Source organism: Musa acuminata, chromosome BXJ1-5 (assembly GCF_036884655.1).
Source record: "Musa acuminata AAA Group cultivar baxijiao chromosome BXJ1-5, Cavendish_Baxijiao_AAA, whole genome shotgun sequence".
NCBI lineage: Eukaryota > Viridiplantae > Streptophyta > Magnoliopsida > Zingiberales > Musaceae > Musa > Musa acuminata.
This window is the reverse complement of record NC_088331.1, coordinates 30399271-30420445: the sequence shown is the minus strand read 5'-3', so window position 1 is coordinate 30420445 and position 21175 is coordinate 30399271. Positions and strand designations below refer to the sequence as shown.

The following is a 21175-nucleotide window of genomic DNA, read 5'->3' as shown; positions in this document are numbered from 1 at the left end:
TACGGTCTCAGGGATATTAGATGGATAAGGGACTATAAGTACATGGTAACTGAGGACAGATAGGTCCAATGGATTGGATTCCCCTGTATCGTTTGGGGACTACGGCGTAGTAGCCTAGTACGTCCGTAGTCGATGAGTCAAGTGAATTATTACAGAGATAATAATTCATTGAGTTAAAAGGAGTTCTGACAGGTATGACTCACGGCCAGCTCGATATTGGGCCTAGAGGGTCACACACATATGGTAGGCATTGCGATGAGTAGAGGTTCGGATATGAGATATCCGACGGAGCCATTATTTTATTGGATGCAGATCCAATACCCAAGAGGGGAGGACCCATTAGGGTTTGACAAGGGGCCTCTATAAATAGGAGGGATTCAGAGCCTCATAGGTCAAAACCTTTGCTTGCCTCTCCTATTCTCCTCCCCCTCTCCATCTCAGAGTAGCCTGAAGTTTTGAGGAGCGTCGTCGTAGTCCTGTTGTGTGTATCACCGCTAGAGAGGAGGACGCTTGACCTCCTTCACCCTCTCCTAAAGATCTGCGAGGAAACAGGGATATATGATCTCCCTAGGTAACACAATCTACCCTATACGCAGTTTTAAGTTTCGCGGATTTTGCGCACCAATCTTCGCACGATGACGAACATCTCTTTGGGAATCGGGGATTTTGTTTTCTTGTTCTTCCGCTGCGCATGTGATGTCGCCCCCAAGACAACCCAACACTTGTTACTTGACTCATAGTACAACATCATTTGACACAAAATTACTGAGGGAAACCATTAGTGTCTCCCAACTTTCTGGTAATGAACTAAAAAGTAACAATGTCTGCAACTCATCAAGAGACATTTTTATAGAAGATAACTAGTTAGTAATACTCTACATTTCATTCAAATACTCAGCAATAGAAGCACCATATCTATATTTTAGGTTCACATGTTTTCTAATAAAAAAAGCTTTGTTACATGTTATTTTTCTTTCATAAAAACCTTCCAATTTTTTCCAAAGAGAATATGCAGATCTTTCAGTAGAAACATAGTGAAAGACACTATCATCAAGCCACTGTCGAATAAACCTAACTGTTTTTCGATCTAACCTCTTCTACCATCATTTGTCATAGTTGTGGGTTTTGCACTATCTCCTTGCAAAGATCTATATAAATCTTTGCAATATAAGAGATCTTTCATTCTTGATTTCCATATTATCCAATTGTTTCCATTTAAACTAATCATGCGAGAAACATTACTGAACTCCATATTCAAATATAAAAATTAAATCACCACAACCCTACGATATCAGTTAATGAGATATAAAGAGAAATGAGCTTTTGTATATAAAAAATACTAGCAGACCATAACAGATAGCAGAATTAAATGAAACCATAATCAAATACAACACCATAATCAAATAAAACACCAAGATATATATATATATATATATATATATATATATATATATATATATATATTAGAATTAAAAACAAGCTATAATGTCTCAACTACTTACTTGGGTCGACATACAGCAATGCACCACTTACCAAAAATGCTATTCATATTTATCATCTATTTTTTCAATTGTGCTGAATTTAAACAGTACATCATCGGCACAATCATCGAGGCTTATGCAGCTTAGTAATTTGCAGTATTAATTTCCTTTCCATGTGTCTACCACAAAGATCAACATTCATATAATGCTACCGACAAAATGCCCCAAACTGATCTAACCAGAAATGAAGGCTTTTGAGAATATTGGCTGATTTGCTTCTGCATACACCATAACCAACACAAGTATCCTGCGGTACATCGCAAGGTATTGGACTTATATCCTGTCTTTCTCATTTATCTTTCAAAAAAAAAAAAACACAAATATCCTGCAGTGAAAAATAAGGATCCTGTCGGAGATGATTGATATAAGTTGGGGGTGCAAACATATGGAAATCGTAGATAAGGGTAAATTTTGCAATTTTTTTCCAAATGAAAAGAGTCAACAGAACTGTCAAACAGATTTAGCAGAAACAGCCTTTGGGTTTGGTTCACTGCCACAATTCTTCCATTGGGATTCCACGCTCACGAGCGACATCTCGGAACTGCCTCATCCTCTGGACAGCGGCAACAGTTGCTCTTGCATTGTTAAGGGCATTTTTACTCCCTAGTTGCTTCCCCAGAGCATTCTCTACACCAGCCATCTCCAACACAATCCTGACAGCTCCACCAGCAATGACACCAGTACCAGGTGAAGCAGGTCTCAGCATGACTTTTGCTGCTCCATAATCTCCATCACATCTATAGAGGATTGGAAAGAGATAGTAATCAGATCTATGGCTACTGGATTATTGGCCAAAAGACAAGGCATATGAACCAAGATATCATAGTAAGCAGTAAAGTGTATGGTTACAGTTAATCCCATCTAACTTCTGGCAGAATATACTAGCTTGATGACTCTTCAGGTTACAATATTCTGCGCCTTTCAAAGAAATAACTCTCGAATCTCATGCTAGAAGCAAGACTGTCAGTTCACTAGTTTCATCGATGGGTTCAATGCAAGAGAAAATCAACTGTTTCGTGTACTCAAATGTTTACGTACCAGATAATCGGATACTGAAATTATTTAAAAAAGCAAGCAGGCATTCACTTACCACAAAAACAATATACTATAGAGTGGACAGCATTGATAACTCAAGCTGTGATCAAGTCGTAATATCTTATAAGCATATAACGGTCATCATTTATGGACTTTCTACCTCTCTCATGTTCCTAAGGGGTGTGGGACAAATAGTCGCTTATCCTCCTGGCTGACTTTTATTAGGCTTGGTTAGCTAGTCTTCCAAGGCAAGAGACATGAGTCTTCCCTCCTGTTTTGGGAGTAGGGGCAGGGTGGCCGTGCCATCTCTCTCCTGGTTTGGGTAGGAAGCCCTTGTAGGATGGTTGGCTAGACCTCCTCTCAAAGGACGAACGCTCCTTTGATCAGGATCTCTCTCTGAGAGTAGTCTGGCAACTTTGGCTTAAATCTGGTCTGATTAGGTCAACTTCAAGCTTAATCTAGATGCAACTTAATCACCCAACTAGAAAGGATGTTGTTGCAAAATCCTACTGCAATTGAAATTGGACCAATTGCTGCCTCAAATTCAGATCTGATCATTATAAGATAAGAATAATAATTAAGACGAGTATTATCATTATAAAGTGCTGATTAGATCAGTGTTTTCGAAAGGCACAGCGAGGCGAAGCTCGAGCGCCTCGTAACAGGGCCGGGCGAGGCATTTGAAGGAGGCACCACTCAGGCACGTGCCTGAGCCCAAGCGTTGGGTGACTCAGGTGTGTGTCTGATCAAATTGAGTTCAGGTTCAACCAATTTCACATAGTTGGCTCAACCAAACCAACAAATCACAGCACTCACCCCTAGCCCTCCCTCCCGACCAAATGTAAGGAATCAAAAAGCCTACCGTGAGATGCCTCTACCCTTCACCACCAGATTGCGAGCTTCCTTTGCCCTATGCCGCTAGAGCTTCCTCTACTCTACGCCACTAGGCCGCGAGCCTCCTCCGCCCTAGGTTGTTGAACCACAAGCATCCCCCACATTATGCCATCTTTGAATCTTTGTTTCTCCGACATGTGAGCTTACATCATTGACCAGCTTCGTTTTGCCTTACCACTATCCTCCACCCTAACCACCACCTTCCTCCGTCGATTGCCACTATCCTCCGCCCTAACCACCACCTTCCTCTGCCAGTTACTTCTCCATCTCTTCTTTCTCAGTTTGTAGGTAACAACAGCTTTGTTAAATGATCTCTTTCCTACACCTTTAATGATCTCCTATTTCCTATTTGTATTTCCTGCACTTTGTTAAATTTCCAACATCAGCTTGAGGTAAGTACACTGTTAGGGGTTAGAACATAATATACTGTTAGGTAAGAACATCACAACTTTGATATCTGCTTTTATTTCCTGCAATGTAACTTGGTACTTTATATGATTGCAGTTTGATATGTTATTTTTATTTTTATGATCATATTTATCAATCATAATATTTTTTAAAATTTTAATATTTTGGAATATCTCGTTTCGCTCGGGTGAGCGCCTAGCGCCTCGAGTGTTTTGGCACCTTGGCACCTTGTGGTTTTGAAAACACTAGATTAGATGTTGAGACCTAGCACTGAGCCCTCCAAGTTCATTGATGAGAAGGATTAAACTGTGGTATATTAGCTATTAGGTCTTGACTTTGTAAAGTCTTCTGCATTAAGTCTTGGCTTAGCTAATGTTCTTTTTCTTTCTTGATTGGAAAAGCAGTCTAGGGATTTTCTGGATTTTGTATTGCAACATACAACATACAACTGAATTATCGTGTAATTTGCTAGACCTCTAGAGGTTGGTGCTTAAAGGGAAAGGTCTTTTATGGTCTGAGATCTATGTTGGTGAATGAAAATCCTAGTTTGGAGAAAACAAAAATTCTTTAGCAGTTTCCATTTCTTTATAACTTGCTAGTGTTTTCAATGTCAGTTCCAAGCCCCAAAGAGTATGAGGGTCATGTTAAGCTATTAATAGCCAACATAAAACTTTATTGGATCTCATTAGCATTAGTCTTAACTAATTTCATTATAGGATTACATCATCATCCAACAGTGACACTAGGCATCTTACAATTCAACTGCCCCAAAGTACAAAGGTGAATTAGAATGGGACCACAGAATTAGATTAGTAGCTTAGAATATCCAACAAAGAAGACAAAGATCATTCATGTCCATGATGGCAACACAGTTAATGATAAGACCTCATGCCACCTACTGAAGGTCTTCTTTCTTTCATAAGGACAGAGAAAAGAAACAAGGGAATAGAAGAGAGGGTAGTATTGATAAGGACTTATAGAGTGGACAGCATTGATAAGTCAAGCTGTGATCAAGTCATAGTATCTTATAAGCTTATAATAGTCTTCATTTATGGACTTTCTGCCTCTCTCATGTTCCAAGGGGTGTGGGACTAATAGTCGGTTATCCTCCGACCAACGCCTTGTCACGGACAAAACTGTAAACGGGGTGTTTGATGTAATGCTCATGTATGTCCGTGTCTTTCGGTTTTGTTCATGCTGTACACAACACGTAAAGGGCTAATAGTAGGCTTAGTAACCCCATTTTCTTTGGTTTTGGTAGTCGTCCTAGGCTTGCAAACAAAGATTGTGTCATGTGGGTACTTGTGGGGATTTCGGTCTGTAGTGGACCATCATTTTGAACCCTTTGTTGTGCGACCGTTCAGAGCTTATGAAGTCTGTTTGTAATTTGCATTGGCTATAAAGTGTTTACTGAAATGATTACTTGTGGATCCCGAGTGAGACGCTTTCTCCAACCCGTTTTCTCTTTTGTAGGTCCTAAGAGACCATTGGAGGTTTCGGGGAGGCTGACATTTGCGGACGAACACGCAAGGGTGCCGCACGACTTAGGCAAAAACAACAAAGTGCGTGATATACGGTATCAAAGCGGGACAAGCACTCATAGAAACACTTGGCATGCAAACGTGGGGGACCTAGTGGGGCTGCGTTGAGGGCAGCCAGCATGCGTGACCGTTTGGGGGAAAACGGGCATAGAGATGTAGGGAAAAGGAGTCGCTCAAAGGAGCAGGCATCTGAGATTGACATTCAAAGGAATGGCCAACCCTTCGCGCAAAAGGCACCACGAGGACAAGCAAGCTTGGAAGAATGCGTAGCGCACAAAGGTTGGGATAGCTGAGTTCGAGCTACGGCTCAATGTTGAAAACCATACTTGATGGTGCTCAAGGCAAGCGAGGCGCTTGGTAAAGGATGAGACCATGCAAGATGGAATAGATTGTTTAGCGACCAAAAGAATTGTGCAAAGCTCACAGAGGTGAGGGGAATTGGTAACTCGAAAAATTCGATACTCATGGAAGGGCTTTATGCGGACGATGATATGTTCGTCGCTATCCCAAGGTGACCGAAACTCGGTGCCATAAAGCATTAAAACTTTTTCTTCGACATGAGAAGGATATGTCCGTAGAAGGCTGAAGTGTGTAGCGAGTTCAGCATGTTGCTAGGCCTTGAGGGGTGCAGCGGGGGTTATATTAACGTGGAGTCACAATCTAGCAAGTGCGTTTGCGAGGGCAGAACAATGCATAATTTGTTCAGGAAGGTGGAGTAGTCCAAGGGGATGGTGGTCTCCGAAACTTTCAAAGGGAAGGATGCGAAGAGAAAAGTTGCTCTAACGTGATAGATACCTTGGAGGGATTAGTCATGGTTCTCCAGATGGAGAATCATCTGTAACAGACCGCATATATTGAGAAGTACCTCAAAACAACAACTCAACAAAGCTCAACGAACCGAGCGAGCTGTCACGGACAAAATTCTAAACAAGATATTTGATGTAATGCTTATGTATGTCCGTGTCTTTTGGTTTGTTCATGCTTTGCACAGCATGTAGAGGGACGGTCGAAGGCTTAACAGCCCCATTTTAGTTGGGTGGCCTTCTTGGCTTGTAAATAAAGGTTGTGTAATATGGACACTTGTGAGAGATATTCGGTCTGTAGTGAACCATTTTGACCCTTTGTTGTGCAACCATTCAGAGCTTGTAAAGTGTGTTTGTAATTTGCATTGATTATGAAGTGTTTTCGAAAATGTTTGCTTGTGGATCCCGAGTAACGCGCTTTCTCTAACTCGTTTTCTCTTTTGTAGGTCCTAAGGGACCATAGGAGGTTTCGAGGAGGTTGACCTTTGCGGACGGACATGCAAGGGTACCGCACGACTTAGGCAAAATCAACTAAGTCCGTGATAGATGGTATTAGAGCGGGAAAAACACTCATAAAAACACTTGGCATGCAAACGTGGGGGACCTAGCGAGGCTGCGTTGAGTGCAGCCAGCACACGCGACCGTTCGGGGGAAAACGAGCATGGAGATGTAGGGAAAATGAGTCGCTCAAAGGAGCGGACATCTGAGATTGGCACTCAGAGGAATGACCAACCCTTCGCGCAAGAGGCACCACGAGAACAAGTAAGCTTGGAAGAATGCGTAGCGCACAAAGGTTGGGATGGCTGAGTTCGAGCTACGGCTCGACTTGACAAAAATACTTGATGGTGCTCAAGGCAAGCGAGGCGCTTGGTAAAGGATGAGACAATACAATATGGAATGGGTTGCTCAGCGACCGAAAGAGTTGTGCAAAGCTCACAAAGGTGAGGGGAATTGCTAACTCGAAAAATTTGGTACTCATACAAGGGCTTATATGCAGACGATGGAATGTTCGTGGCCATCCCAAGGCGACCGAAACTCGATCCCATAGAGCATTGAAACTTTCTCTTCGACATGCGAACGATATATCCGTAGGAGGCTAAAGTGTGCAGCGAGTTTAGCACATTGCTAGGCCTTGAGTGGTGCAACGGGGACTGTATTGACGTGGAGTCACAATCTAGCAAGTGCGTTTGTAGGAGGCAAAACAATGTACAGTTTGTTCAGCAAATCGGAGTAGTCCAAGGGGATGGTGGTCTCCGAAACTTTTAGAGAGAAGGAAACGAAAAGAGATGTTGCTCCAATGGGATAGATAGCCAGGAGGGATAAGTCTCGGCTTTCTAGAAGGAGAATCATGTGCAACAGACCGTACATGTTGAGGAGGAGTACCTCAAAAACAACAACTCCACGAAGCTCAATGGACCGAGTGAGCGGCGAGGAGTCATCGCATGATCTCGCTTGAGAGAATACATTGGTGGATGCATGCGAGATCAAGTGGGGGAGCGACCCAAAACAACACAAATGAAGGCACACTTGGAGTCGATATAGAGATCGGACTCAATGGAGGGCTGACCCGTAGAATGGTGGGTGCGAGGGCCACCATCAACTTAATGTAAAACGAGGAGCGGAGCACCTTGGGTGTAACTTGGCGAAGTACCCAAGCAGCATGAAGGGAGCCAGCATAAAAGATGGAACATAGAGCGAAGGCACAGAGCTTTCCTTGGACAGAGGTCAAGGACATGAACTCTTGCAAAGGCAAGAGCGGGATCATGTCGTTTCATGGGTCTTTCACTCTGATGGAGCAGACTTATCTTGCATGGTGCCAAAGACTGAGGGAGCTTCTAGGCACATGCACCTTATCTCGGAGAAGCATTTGATGAAGGAACTAAGACGACTCAACTTACGGAGGCAAAGTTGAGTTCAGAAGGCCTTGGCATGGGGCAAGTGGACGCGATGGCAAGTACTCTTGAAGAATATGCCATAGTGTTGCCATTCAAGTTGCCATAAAGGAAGCGGTGCGCAGCGGAGATTGTGTTGGTAGGTGCAGAGGCCCAGGATCCAAACAATGGTGCACCATTTTCAACGAAGTCGGTGGACTTCGGGAGCTACTAAGCGACGGACTGTCCTAAAGCGGTGCTTCATCTAAGTGTGACCTAAGAGCGGGTGGATGAAGGTCGATTACCAAAGGAGCGAACACAATCAAAAGTGGAAGAGGCCCTACGATATGTTGGCAGAGGTCACATATGAAGGGATCGCAATCCGAGTTCATCCCACAATGATCAGAATGCAATAGAGATGTCACCAGGAGGCGACATGGTGCAGCGGATCGTGGTGGAATAGTTCGTGGCAATTCGATACACACAAATTGTAGCCCCGTGAGGGACTATGTCATACGGAGGTATGATCGAGAGCTACTAGGAGCTCCACTTCGGTGAAACAACACGACGGCATGAAGGGCTATGGATTCAAGGAGTGAAGGTCATGGTATCGCAGAGGCGGGTTTTCCGTGCGTGCATCGAATTTTGCATCGGATAGAAGCCTTGCACATCAGAATATGGGGGTTGTGTACCATCGAGGGAATATTCGAATGCAAGTACCAGTGAGTCCCATGGGAGGGACTTGATCATGCAGAGGCATATCGAAGCAGCTGGAGAGTTGGACTGCTCCAGAGTTCATATTCGCTTAAGGGAGCACGGCAAGTCGGAGGACAAGGTCGAGTAAGCGAACGTTGCTACCAAGGAAGCTAAGGAGAACATAATCGGTGCAAACCCTACAACATGATGGTAAAGGCCCTACATAGGAGTCGCAGTTTGCCTTTCCATTGACCAAAGGGAGCTACTTGAAGAACATAGAGGTGTTGAAACAGGAGGTCAAAAGGGGCGAGGAAGCGACAACGAGTCCAGAGGGACTTAGCTATCCAAAATCAAGCATCAGTTAGAATGGAGGTGAACTCGGAGGAGTGCCATAACGACATCTACTGATTGTGAAGAAAAGGGATGCAGATGCGAGGCGACGAATAATAGAGCCATGGGCATGGCAGCACCATGGTACCACAGAGGTGGGACTTCTGTGAAAGTCATTGATCCCTTACTCTCATGGAGGGAGAGTGCTTGGTCGTGAAAGAGACCGAGGAGGTGGAGCATGCAAAGGCAAACTCCAAGTACCGAGACAAGGTTGAAGGGCAAAGACCAAAGAACTTCGTGAGACCGGTGTTAACGAGCTTCTCATCAAGATAGCCGAAAGTGTAGGACTTCGGGTCGTGCAAGAGTGCACGACCAAGGAACGAAGCAGGCAGTACGCGGTGCTATACCTTTGCTACTTAGTGGAGTAGGCGACAGGGTTGATGGAGAAGACGGTACAATCTCAGAGGCGACCAAAACTATTAGAGACTTACTCCAAGTTGGGGTGAAAACTTCCTGCATTCCAGAAGTTCAATGGCATTGAGAAGGTGAATCACAATAGCTAACTCGATGCAAGGAGTGCAAACACTTTGAGTGCTTCAGAAATGTAAGCAAAGAGCAGGCGAAGGTCAGTAACCAGCTCGATGCATGGAGTACAACCCTTGAGGAGGGGGCGAAGTCAAGTAACCATTGTCTTCTCAACTCTTAAGAGAATGGGCGAAACTGAGTACCCCAATTCTCTTATCTATCCAGCAGAGAAGCTCTGCACAAGTTCAAAGACCCTTCGAAGATAATGGAAGACAATAGTTGTCAAATCCTGACCAATGGTGATCAGTGCTACTGAGAGTAGATTATCCGCTTCATTTCCTAATAAAATGTCAATCGAAAGCGGAAGTGATGCGAATCTACTTGAAAGTGACAACTAAATGAAAGAAGAGTCGATGGGCAAATTTTGTGGAGCAAGGACCCAAAACTTCAGAAGTTTGCGAGGCGATGCTCGTTAAAGCTTCAACAAGCATCCACCCAGTTCAAGCAGCATGAGGCATTTGAGAGACTGACGCATAGTAAGGATTGTCTTTTCCTTCATCTGATGGACCCGTAGAAACTAACAGGGATCAAAAGTTCGACTACTTAACAACAGTAGTAGAGAGCAGCTAGGAGCCAAGAGACGCATTCCAGTTGAAGCAAAAGATTGAAGAAGAAGATTGAAGACTCAACAAAAGCGAGGAGTTGCAGTGTCGACAAAGGCTTCGACGAGGACGTCGAAGGAATAAGTGGGGGAGAATGTCAAAGACAAAATTCTAAACAGGATGTTTGATGTAATGCTTATGTATGTCCATGTCTTTTGGTTTGTCCATGCTTTGCACAGCATGTAGAGGGACGGTCGAAGGCTTAACAGCCCCATTTTAGTTGGATTTGGTGGCCTTCTTAGGCTTGTAAATAAAAGTTGTGTCATGTGAACACTTGTTGATATATTCGGTCTGTAGTGGACCATTTTGACCCTTTATTGTGCAACCATTCAGAGCTTGTAAAGTGTGTTTGTAATTTGCATTGATTATGAAGTGTTTTCGAAAATGTTTGCTTGTGGATCCCGAGTGAGGCGCTTTCTCTAACCCGTTTTCTCTTTTGTAGGTCCTAAGGGACCATGGGAGGTTTCGGGGAGGCTGACCTTTACGGACGGACACGCAAGGGTGTCACACGACTTAGGCAAAAACAACTAAGTCCGTGACATTACGGCGAGGAGTCGTCGCATGATCTCGCTTGAGATAATGCATTGGGGGAGGCATTACGAGATCAAGTGGGGAAGCGACCCAAAACGACATAAATGAAGGCACTCTTGGAGCCGATATATAAATCGGACTCAACGAAAGGTTGACCCATGGAATGGTGGGCACGAGGGCCACTATCAACTTAATGCAAATCGAGGAGCGGAGCAACTTGGGTGTAACTTGGTAAAGGACCCAAGCCACATAAAGGGAGTTGGCACAGAAGATGAAACATAGAGCGGAGGCATGAAGTTTTACTTAGACAGAGATCCAGGACATAAACTCTTGTAGAGGCAAGAGCAGGATCATATTGTTCTATGGATCCCTCATTTTGATGGAGCGAACTCATCCTGCATGGTGCCAAAGACGAAGGAAGCTTCAAAGCACATGCACCTTATCTTGGAGAAGCATTTAACGGAGGAACTAAGACGACTCAACTTACGGAGGTGAAGTTGGGTTCAAAAGGCCTTGGCACGGGGTAAGAGGACACGGAGGTATGTACTCTTGAAGAATATGTCATAGTGCTGCTATTCAAGTTTTCATGAAGGAAGCGGTGTGCAATGGAGATTATGCTGGTGGGGCTAAAGGCCTAGGATCCAAATAATGGTGCACCAATTTCAGCGAAGTCGGTGGACTTCAGGAGCTACCAGGCAATGGACTATCCTAGAGCTGTGCTTCGTTTGGGTGTGACCCGAGAGCGGGTGGATGAAGGTCGATTGCCAGTGGAGCGAACACAATCGAAGATGGAAGAGGCCCTATGATGTGTTGGCAAAGGTCATACATGGAGGGATCGATATCCGAATTCATTTCACAATGATCAGAATGCAATGAAAATGTCAACAGTTGTCGACATGGTGCAGCGATCATAATGGAATAGCTCATGGCATTGCGATACACAAGAAACTAGTCCCGCGAGGGACTATATCATACGGAGGTATGATTTGGAGCTATTGGGAGCTCGACTTCGGTGAACAACACGACGGCAAGAAAGGCTATGGATTCAAAGAGTGAATGTCATGGTATCGAAGAGGCGGATCTTCTGTGCGTGCATCGAATTTTGCATCGGATAAAAGCCTTAGTCATCAGCATATAGGGGTTGTGTACCACCGAGGGAGAATTTCGAATGCAAGAACCAGTGAGTCCCATAGGGGGACTTAATCATACAAAAGTATGATCAGAGCGGTTGGAGAGTTGGACTATTCTAGAGCTCATATTCGCTTAAGGGAGCCCGACAAGTTAGAGGACAAGGCCGAGTAAGCGAACGTTGCTACCAAGAAAGCTAAGGATAACAGAATCGGTTCAAACCCAACAAACACGATGGTAGAGGCCATGTATGGGAGTTGTAGTCTGTCTTTCCATCGACCAAGGGGAACTGCACGGAGAACACAAAGGTGTTGAAGTAAGGGGTCGAAAGGGGCGAGAAAACAACGACAAGTCCAGAGGGACTTAGCTATCCAAAAACCAGTGAGTCCCATGGGGGGACTTGATCATGCAGAGGTATGATCGGAGCGACTAGAGAGTTGGACTACTCCAGAGCTCATATTCACTTAAGGGAGCCCGGTAAGTTAGAGGACAATGTTGAGTAAGCGAATATTGCTACCAAGGAAGCTAAGGAGAATAGAATCGGTGCAAACCCTACAATATGATAGCGGAGGCCATGCATAGGAGTTGCAGTCTATCTTTTCATCGATCAAGGGTAACTGCTCAAAGAACACAGAAGTGTTGAAGCAGGAGGTCGAAAGGGGCGAGGAAGTGACGACAAGTTCAAAGGGACTTAGATACCCAAAAACCAGTGAGTCCTATGGGGGGGCTTGATCATACAGAGGTATGATCAAAGCGGTTGGAGAGTTGAACTGCTCTAGAGCTCATATTCGCTTAAGGGAGCCTGGCAAGTCAAAGGACAAGACCAAGTAGCCGAACGTTGCTACTAAGGAAGCTAAGGAGAACAGAATCGGTACAAACCCTGCAACATGATGGTGAAGGCCATGTATGGGAGTTGCAGTCTGTCTTTCCATCGACTAAGAGGAACTGCTCGGAGAACACAAAAGTGTTGAAGCAAGGGGTCAAAAGGGGCGAGAAAACAACGTCGAGTCCAGAGGGACTTAGCTACCCAAAAACTAGTGAGTCCTATGGGAGGGACTTGATCATGCAGAGGTATGATCGGAGCGGTTGGAGAGTTGGACTGCTCCAGAGCTCGCATTCGCTTAAGAGAGCCCGACAAGTAAGAGGACAAGGTCGAGTAAGTGAACGTTGCTACCAAGAAAGCTAAGGATAACATAATCGGTGCAGACCCTACAACATGATAGTGAAGGCCATGCATGGGAGTTGCGGTCTATCTTTCCATCGATCGAGGGTAACTGCTCGAAGAACATAGAGGTGTTGAAGTAGGAGGTCGAAAGGGACGAGGAAGCGACGACAAGTTCAGAGGGACTTAGATACCCAAAAACCAGTGAGTCCTATGGGGGGGCTTGATCATACAGAGGTATGATCAGAGCGACTGGAGAGTTGAACTACTCTAGAGCTCATATTCACTTAAGGGAGTCCGATAAGTCAGAGGACAAGGCCAAGTAACCGAACGTTGCTACCAAGGAAGCTAAGGAGAACAGAATCGGTACAAACCCTGCAACATGATGGCGAAGGCCATGCATGGGAGTTGCAGTCTGTCTTTCCATCGACCAAGAGGAACTGCTCGGAGAACACAAAAGTGTTGAAGCAGAGGGTCGAAAGGAGCGAGGAAACAACGACGAGTCCAGAGGGACTTAGCTATCCAAAAACTAGTGAGTCTCATGGGAGGGACTTGATCATGTAGAGGTATGATCGGAGCGGTTGGAGAGTTGGACTGTTCCAGAGCTCGTATTCGCTTAAGGGAGCCCTGCAAGTCAGAGGACAAGGTCGAGTAAGTGAACGTTGCTACCAAGAAAGCTAAGGAGAACAGAATCGGTGCAAACCCTACAATATAATGACGGAGGCAATGCATGGGAGTTGCAGTATGTCTTTCCAACGATCAAGGGGAACTGCTCGGAGAACACAGAGGTTTTGAAATAGGAGGTCTAAAAGGGCGAGGAAGCGACGACGAGTCCAGAGGGACTTAGCTATCTAAACACTAGTGAGTCCCATGGGGGAACTTGATAATCGAACAAACCTTGCAACATGATGGCGAAGTCAGAAGAAAACCAGCCATGCAACCGAACGTTGCTACCAAGGAAGCTAAGGAGAACAGAATCGGTACAAACCCTGCAACATGATGGCGAAGTCCATGCATGGGAGTTGTAGTCTGTCTTTCCATCGACCAAGAGGAACTGCTCGGAGAACATAAAAGTGTTGAAACAGAGGGTCGAAAGAGGCGAGGAAACAACAACGAGTCCAGAGGGACGTAGCTACCCAAAAACTAGCGAGTCCCATGGGAGGGACTTGATCATGCAGAGGTATGATCGGAGCTGCTGGAGAGTTGGAGTGCTCCAGAGCTCATATTCGCTTAAGGGAGCTCGGCAAGTCAGAGGACAAGGTCGAGTAAGCGAACGTTGCTACCAAGGAAGCTAAGGAGAACAGAATCGGTGCAAACCCTACAACATGATAGTAAATGCCCTACATAGGAGTCGCAGTCTGCCTTTCCATCAACCATGGGGAATTGTTCTGAGAATACAAAGGTGTTGAAGCAGGGGGTCGAAAGGGGCGAGGAAGCGACGATGAGTCCAGAGAGACTTAGCTACCCAAAAAAACTAAGTATCGGTTAGAATGGAGGTGGACTTGGAGGAATGTCATAGTGCCACAGAGGTAGATCTACCGACCACGAAGAAAGAGACGCAGATGCGAGACGATAGATAATAGGGCCATGGGCATGGCAACGCCATGGTACCACAAAGACAGGACTTCAATGAAGTCATCGATCCCTTGTTCTCATGAAGGGAGAGCGCTTGGTCGTGAAAGGGGCCGATGAGGTGGAAAATGCAGAGGCAAACTCTAAGTACTGAGACAAGACTGAATGACAGAGGCCAAGGAACTTCGTAAGAGTGGTGTCAATGAGTTTCTCATCAAGATAGCCGAAAATGAAGGACTTCGGGTCGATACAAGAGTGCTCAACCAAGGAACGAAGTAGGCAGTACACGGTGCTGTACCTTTGCGACTCAAAGGAGTGGGCTGCAAAGATGATGGAGAAGACGGTACAATCTCAGAGGCGACCAAAACTATTAGAGACTTACTCCAAGTTGGGGCAAAAACTTTCTGTATTCCAGAAGTTCGATGGCATTGAGAAGGTGAATCACAGTAGCTAACTCAACGCAATGAGTGCAAACACTTCGAGTGCTTCAGAAGTGTGAGCAAAGAGCGGGCGAAGGTTAGTAACCAGCTCGATGCATGAAGTACAACCCTCAAGGAGGCAGGCGAAGTCAAGTAACATTTGCCTTCTTAACTCTTAAGAGAATGGGCGAAACCGAATACCCTAATTCTTTTATCTATCCAGCAGAGGAGCTCTACACAGATTCAAAGACCGTTCGACGAAACCTAGTGGAAGACGATAGTTGTCAAATCCTCACCAATGGTGATCAGTGCCACTGAAAGTATATTATCCGCTTCATTTCCCAACAAAATGCTAATAAAAAACGGAAGTGATGTGAACCTACTTGGAAGTGACGACTAAGTGGAAGAAGAATCGATAGACAAATTTTACAAAGGACCAAAAATTTTAAAGTCTGCGAGGCGATGCTCGTTAAAGCTTTAACAAGCATCCACCTAGTTCAAGCGACATGTGGCATTTAAGAGACTAACGCATATTAAGGATGATCTTTTCCTTCATTTGAGAAATCCGCAGGAAACAACAAGGATCAACACAACTCAGCCGACCCCACACCAGATTCAGAGTCAGAGTCATGGGCGAGTTGAAGCAACATGGCAGATCAAAGTTCGACTACTCAACAACAGCGGCGAAATGTCGTTGAAGCCAAGAGGCGCATCGCAACTGGAGAAAAAGATTGAAGATTCAACAAAGGCGAGGAGATGCAGCGTCTGCAAAGGCTTCAACGATGACGTCGAAGGAATAAGTGGGGGATAATGTCACGGACAAAAATGTAAACGGGGTGTTTGATGTAATGCTCATGTATGTCCATGTCTTTCAGTTTTGTTCATGCTTTACATAGTATGTAAAAGGCTACCAGTAGGCTTAACAGCCCCATTTTCTTTGATTTTAGTGATCGTCCTAGGCTTGCAAACAAAGGTTATGTCATGTGGGCACTTGTGGGGATTTCGGTCTATAGTGGATCATTTTGGACCCTTTGTTGTGCGATCGTTCAGGACTTGTGAAGTATGTTTGTAATTTGCATTGGCTATGAAGTGTTTACTGAAATGATTGCTTGTGGATCTCGAGTAAGACTCTTTCTCTAACCCGTTTTCTCTTTTGTAGGTCCTAAGGGACCGTAGGAGATTTAGGAAAGACTGACCTTTGTGGACTGACACGCAAGGGTGCCGCACGACTTAGGCAAAAACAGCTAAGTACATGATAGCCTCCTCGCTGACTTTTTTAGGCTTAGTCAGCTACAGTCTTCGAATGTTAGAGACATGTGTCCTCCCTCATGTGCTGGGAGTAGGAGTTGGGTGGCTGCCTCATCTCTCTCCTGGCTTGGGTAGGAAGCCCTCATACGATGGATGGCTAGACCTCCTCTTAAAGGACGAACTCTCCTTTAATCAAGATCTCTCTCTAAGAGTAGTCTGACAACTTTGGCTTAAATCTGGTCAGATTAGGTCCACTTCGAGCTTTATCTAGATGCAACTTAATCACCCGACATTGTTGCAAAATCCTATTGCAATTGAAATTAGACCCATTGCTATCTCAAATTGAGATCTAATCACTATAAGATAAGAATGATAATTATGACGAGTATTATCATTATAAAGTGCTGATTAGATCAGTGTTTTCAAAAGGCCCTCAGCGAGGCGAAGCCCGAGCACTTCATAACAGGGCCGAGCGAGGCATTTGAAGGAGGCACCACTCAGGTGCATGCCTGAGCCCACGCATTGGGAGACTCAGGCATGTGTCCAATCAAATTGAGTTCAAGTTCAACCAATTTCACATAGTTAGCTCAACCAAACTAACTAATAAGTAATAACAACACTCACCCCCAGCCATATTTATTTTATAATCATATTTATCAATCATAATATATATATTTTTAATTTTAATATTTGGGAACGTCTCGTTTCGCTTGGGAAAGCACCTATCGCCTCGAGCGTTTTGGCACCTTGTGCTTTGGAAAACACTAGATTAGATGTTGAGACCTAGCACTGAGCCCTCCAAGTTCATTGATGAGAAGGATTAAACTGCGGTATATTAGCTATTAGGTCTTGACTTTGTAAAGTCTTCTGCATTAAGTCTTGGCTTAGTGAATGTTATTTTTCTTTCTTGATTGGAAAAGCAGTCTAGGGATTTTCTGGATTTTGTATTGCAACATAAAACATACAACTGAATTATGGTGTAATTTGCTAGACCTCTAGAGGTTGGTGCTTAAAGGGAAAGGTCTCTTATGGTCTGAGATCTATGTTGGTGAATCAAAATCCTAGTTTGGAGCAAACAAAAATTCTTTAGCAGTTTCCATTTCTTTATAACTTGCTCTTGTGTTTTCAATGTCAGTTCCAAGCCCAAAAGAGTATGAGGGTCATGTTAAGCTATTAATAGCCAACATAAAACTTTATCAGATCTCATTAACATTAGTCTTAACTAATTTCATTATAGGATTAGATCATCATCCAACAGTGACATTAGGCATCTTACAATTCAAGTGCCCTAAAGTACAAAGGTGAATTAGAATGGGACCATAGAATTAGATTAGTAGCTTAGAATATAGGAACACACTAAGGGAAAATGTTATAATTGGTAAATAAAACAATTACGAGGAAATAAAAAAGAAAATAGACGGCGGATACAGAAAAATCAATACTCCAATATCATATTATCTGTTTCACATAAACCACTATACATAATTGAAGCATACAAAACTCATTTTAATGGAGTGATCAGAAGTATGCAACAGAAAGCAGCTTATCATCTGCCTCTACCACATTGAGCTGGGCCTCTAGGTTTTGAAAAATGTGTCAGATTGAGTATTGTAACACTTCTTCATCACAGGAATAGTGTGATTCCTGAGCATCAGCATCCATGAAACTTGCACTCTAAATTATCAAGCACATTTCGGCATTGGCAAAAAATATGATTTCATCACGGTAAACTAAAGATTTAGCTTATTTATAACTTCTCCGATTCCTCTCAATAAATCAACCATAAAGACAAACATCTTATAGGGAAAGCAGAACAACAAGAGATTTGAAGCAAGCATTAACAAAAACTTATGAATCAAGAGCCCAACTTTGCATTTGAAGGAAAAATGACAGAGAAACGGATGGATTACCTGTGAGGGAAGGTCAAGTATTTGGTCATGGGCACCGACACGATGTTCCTACGGGCGTTCCCTGCGGACTTGGCGATAGCGTCGACCACCTCCTTGGCCTTCCCGACCCCGACGCCAACCTGCCCCTTCTTGTCCCCCACCACCACGATGGCACGAAAAGAAAGCTTCTTGCCGCCCTTGACGACCTTGGTGACCCTCCTCACCTGGACGACCCGCTCCTCGAACCCATCGTTGGGCCTGTCCCGCTTCTTCCGGCCGAGGAGGCCGCTGGATTTCTTGACCTTTCCGTCCATGACGTAGATGTCGTTCCCGAGCACGGACTCGCCGCTGTAGGCGGCGCCGTAGATCTCCTCGTAGGCGGCGGCGACCTCCTCCTCGGACTCGGGGGGAAGCTCGTCGAAGGAGGGTGGGGCAACGTAGCCTTCCGGCGGGGCCGGGGGGTCGAAGGGGATGTCGTCGTTGGGGTCGACGTTGTCGAAGAAGGAGGTGTCGATGTCGGCCGTGGCGGCCAATTTGGGGAGGGTTCGGGCGCGGAAGGAGGAGGAGGAAGGGAGCAGGGTGGCACAGAGGGGCTTGAGGCAGAGGCCGCCGCGGTGAAGAGGAGGGTGGAGGGAGAGGGAGGAGAGAGCGGCGGTGATGGCCGCTGTCGCTAAAGCCATCCTCTCGCTGCTGTTTTGGCTTCGAAGGTGTGAGAGTGAGGGAGGGATTCAAAGGCTTATCTCTATTGCTGAGTAGGAACCAAATTGGGGCCCACACTGAGAATCATTTTGATGTTGGGACCCACATTATATTTTTTGGATTTTAAGTAATTATGGAAGAAATTTTTTTTTAGGTTTTTATTATGACTTGATAAAGTCTCGGCAGAATTACTTATTATATGTACAGTTAAATGATCGAAGGTTAGATATATAGGCTATGATTAGTCTCAAATACGACATTTATATGCGTTTACATGCAATTAAAAAAGTAATTGAAGTACTAACTTGATGCAACATATATCGTCCGAAGATAAAATCTGCAATTAGACATAATATCTACCTGTCATATAATTATATCAATTTTATATTATGTTCCTTTACGGCTTAATATTTGTAATGTGCATCAATTTTTGTTGATCACGTATATATGTTCAACATAATTATGCCAATTTTAATTTTAACCTAGTTTGATTTTATAATTTTCTCTATAAATATAGGTAGAAAGTGTTGAACAACATTAATTAAAAAAAAGTTTATATACAAATAAATATAAGTCGATCGTAACACATAACGAAATTAAATGAAAATCACAATCAAATAGGATACCAAGATTTCGTGTAAAACCCGTCCAACGTGAAAGATAAAAACCACGAGGCAAGTAAGGGAAAATCTACTATAAAAATAATGAATGTACAAATCTCAAAATCTTTTGCCCAAAACCCAAGCAACAATCACAAAAAAATAATTAGGATACAAGGATTATGCTACTGTGCACAATATCTAAAATCTCCTAAAGTGATCACAGTAAAAATTTACTATAAATCTGATCTAACCTGAGATGAGAACACTACATGGATGATTAAAAACAACATTTGCGTTATCCTTATCTTTTTCCCTTTCTTTTTTCTCTTATTTTTTTGCCCTCAACTATCATTGTTGCTTCTCTCTTTTTCATAACCACTAATACCCCCTTGTTCTTCCCTAACTGAGTTAGGGTTTAGATTAAATGAGAACGGAGAAGTCTAAAGTGGGATGTGGATAATTAAAACTCACGATGGGTTGAATAATTGGCCATCTACCCAACAACCTTCCCCTTCAGCCCACAAGGGAGGTTGTCTCATGATTCCTCAATGTGAAGCCATGTCGATCAGCTATCAGCATATCTCCTGTCTTTCTTTTAGTAAGATCTTTGTTAATATGTTTGCTTTGTTGTCATTTGTGTGAATTTTCTAAAATTGCAACTGTTTTTCTTCAAGTATATTTCGAATCTAGTGATATCTAACATTTATTTGCTTTGACTTAGAATAAAAAGTTGAATTTTTACAAAAATGGATGGCACTATGGCTGTCACAATACACCACATAGTTTTCTTGTTTCAGCCTCAATTCTTATAAGAATTCTTTATCTATAATACTTCTTTGCAAACCTTTATAGCAGTGATATATTCTTCCTCTGTAGTGGAGAGAGCAATGCACATTTGTAATCTAGATTGTCGTGACAAAACTCCCCTTGCAAAAGTGAGTACAAAACCCGTCAACATATGTGCATTTGTGTAACCCGTCAACATATGTGGTCCACCTCCAAAGCTTAAACAAATATTAGAACCTTTCTAGTATCTTCTCGATGTATTTCTCTTGTGACAATCAAATCTTTTTTTTTTCTATAACAAAAAATATGCATGCCTAATATTTGCTTTGCTAGCCTCATGTCCTTCATTGTAAAGGACTAACTCAGTTCCTTCTTTAACTTGTCAATTATAGATATATCTTTCTCAAAGATAAACATGTCATTAACATAAAATAAGAGAATAATAAAATCTTCACCAAACCGTTTGATGTATACATAATAATTTGAAGTCACTCTTTTGTATTCATTTTCAATTATAAATGAATCAAACTTTCTGTATCATTGTCTTGAAACTTACTTCAACCCATACAAACTCTTTCTTAACTTGTAAACAAAATTTTTTTACCTTTGACTTTGAAGCCTTTTAGTTACTCCATATAAATTTCTTCCTCTAAATTACCATAAAGGCAAGTCGTCTTCATATCCAACTACTCAACCTCCAAGTCCAAGCTAACAGTAATGCCAAGAGCTACATGAATAGAAGATATTTTAGCAAAAGGAGAAAAAATCTCTTCAAAGTCAGTACATTTCCTTTGACCAAAGCCTTCAAGAATAATATTCTTGAGTCTTCAACC

At 43.4% G+C, this 21175-nt stretch overlaps 1 protein-coding gene across 1 annotated transcript; it reads right to left on the bottom strand.

Annotated features, from left to right (window-relative positions):
• Positions 1-1940: 1940 nt before the first annotated feature.
• Positions 1941-18974, bottom strand: LOC135674115 (small ribosomal subunit protein uS5c-like). Its single transcript, XM_065183592.1, has 2 exons — positions 18277-18974; positions 1941-2278 (listed from the first exon to the last, which is right to left on the bottom strand). The coding sequence occupies exons 1-2, from the start codon at positions 18933-18935 to the stop codon at positions 2029-2031; spliced, it is 909 nt and encodes a 302-aa protein (XP_065039664.1). The 5' UTR covers positions 18936-18974; the 3' UTR covers positions 1941-2028.
• Between the last annotated feature and the right edge of the window lie 2201 nt (positions 18975-21175).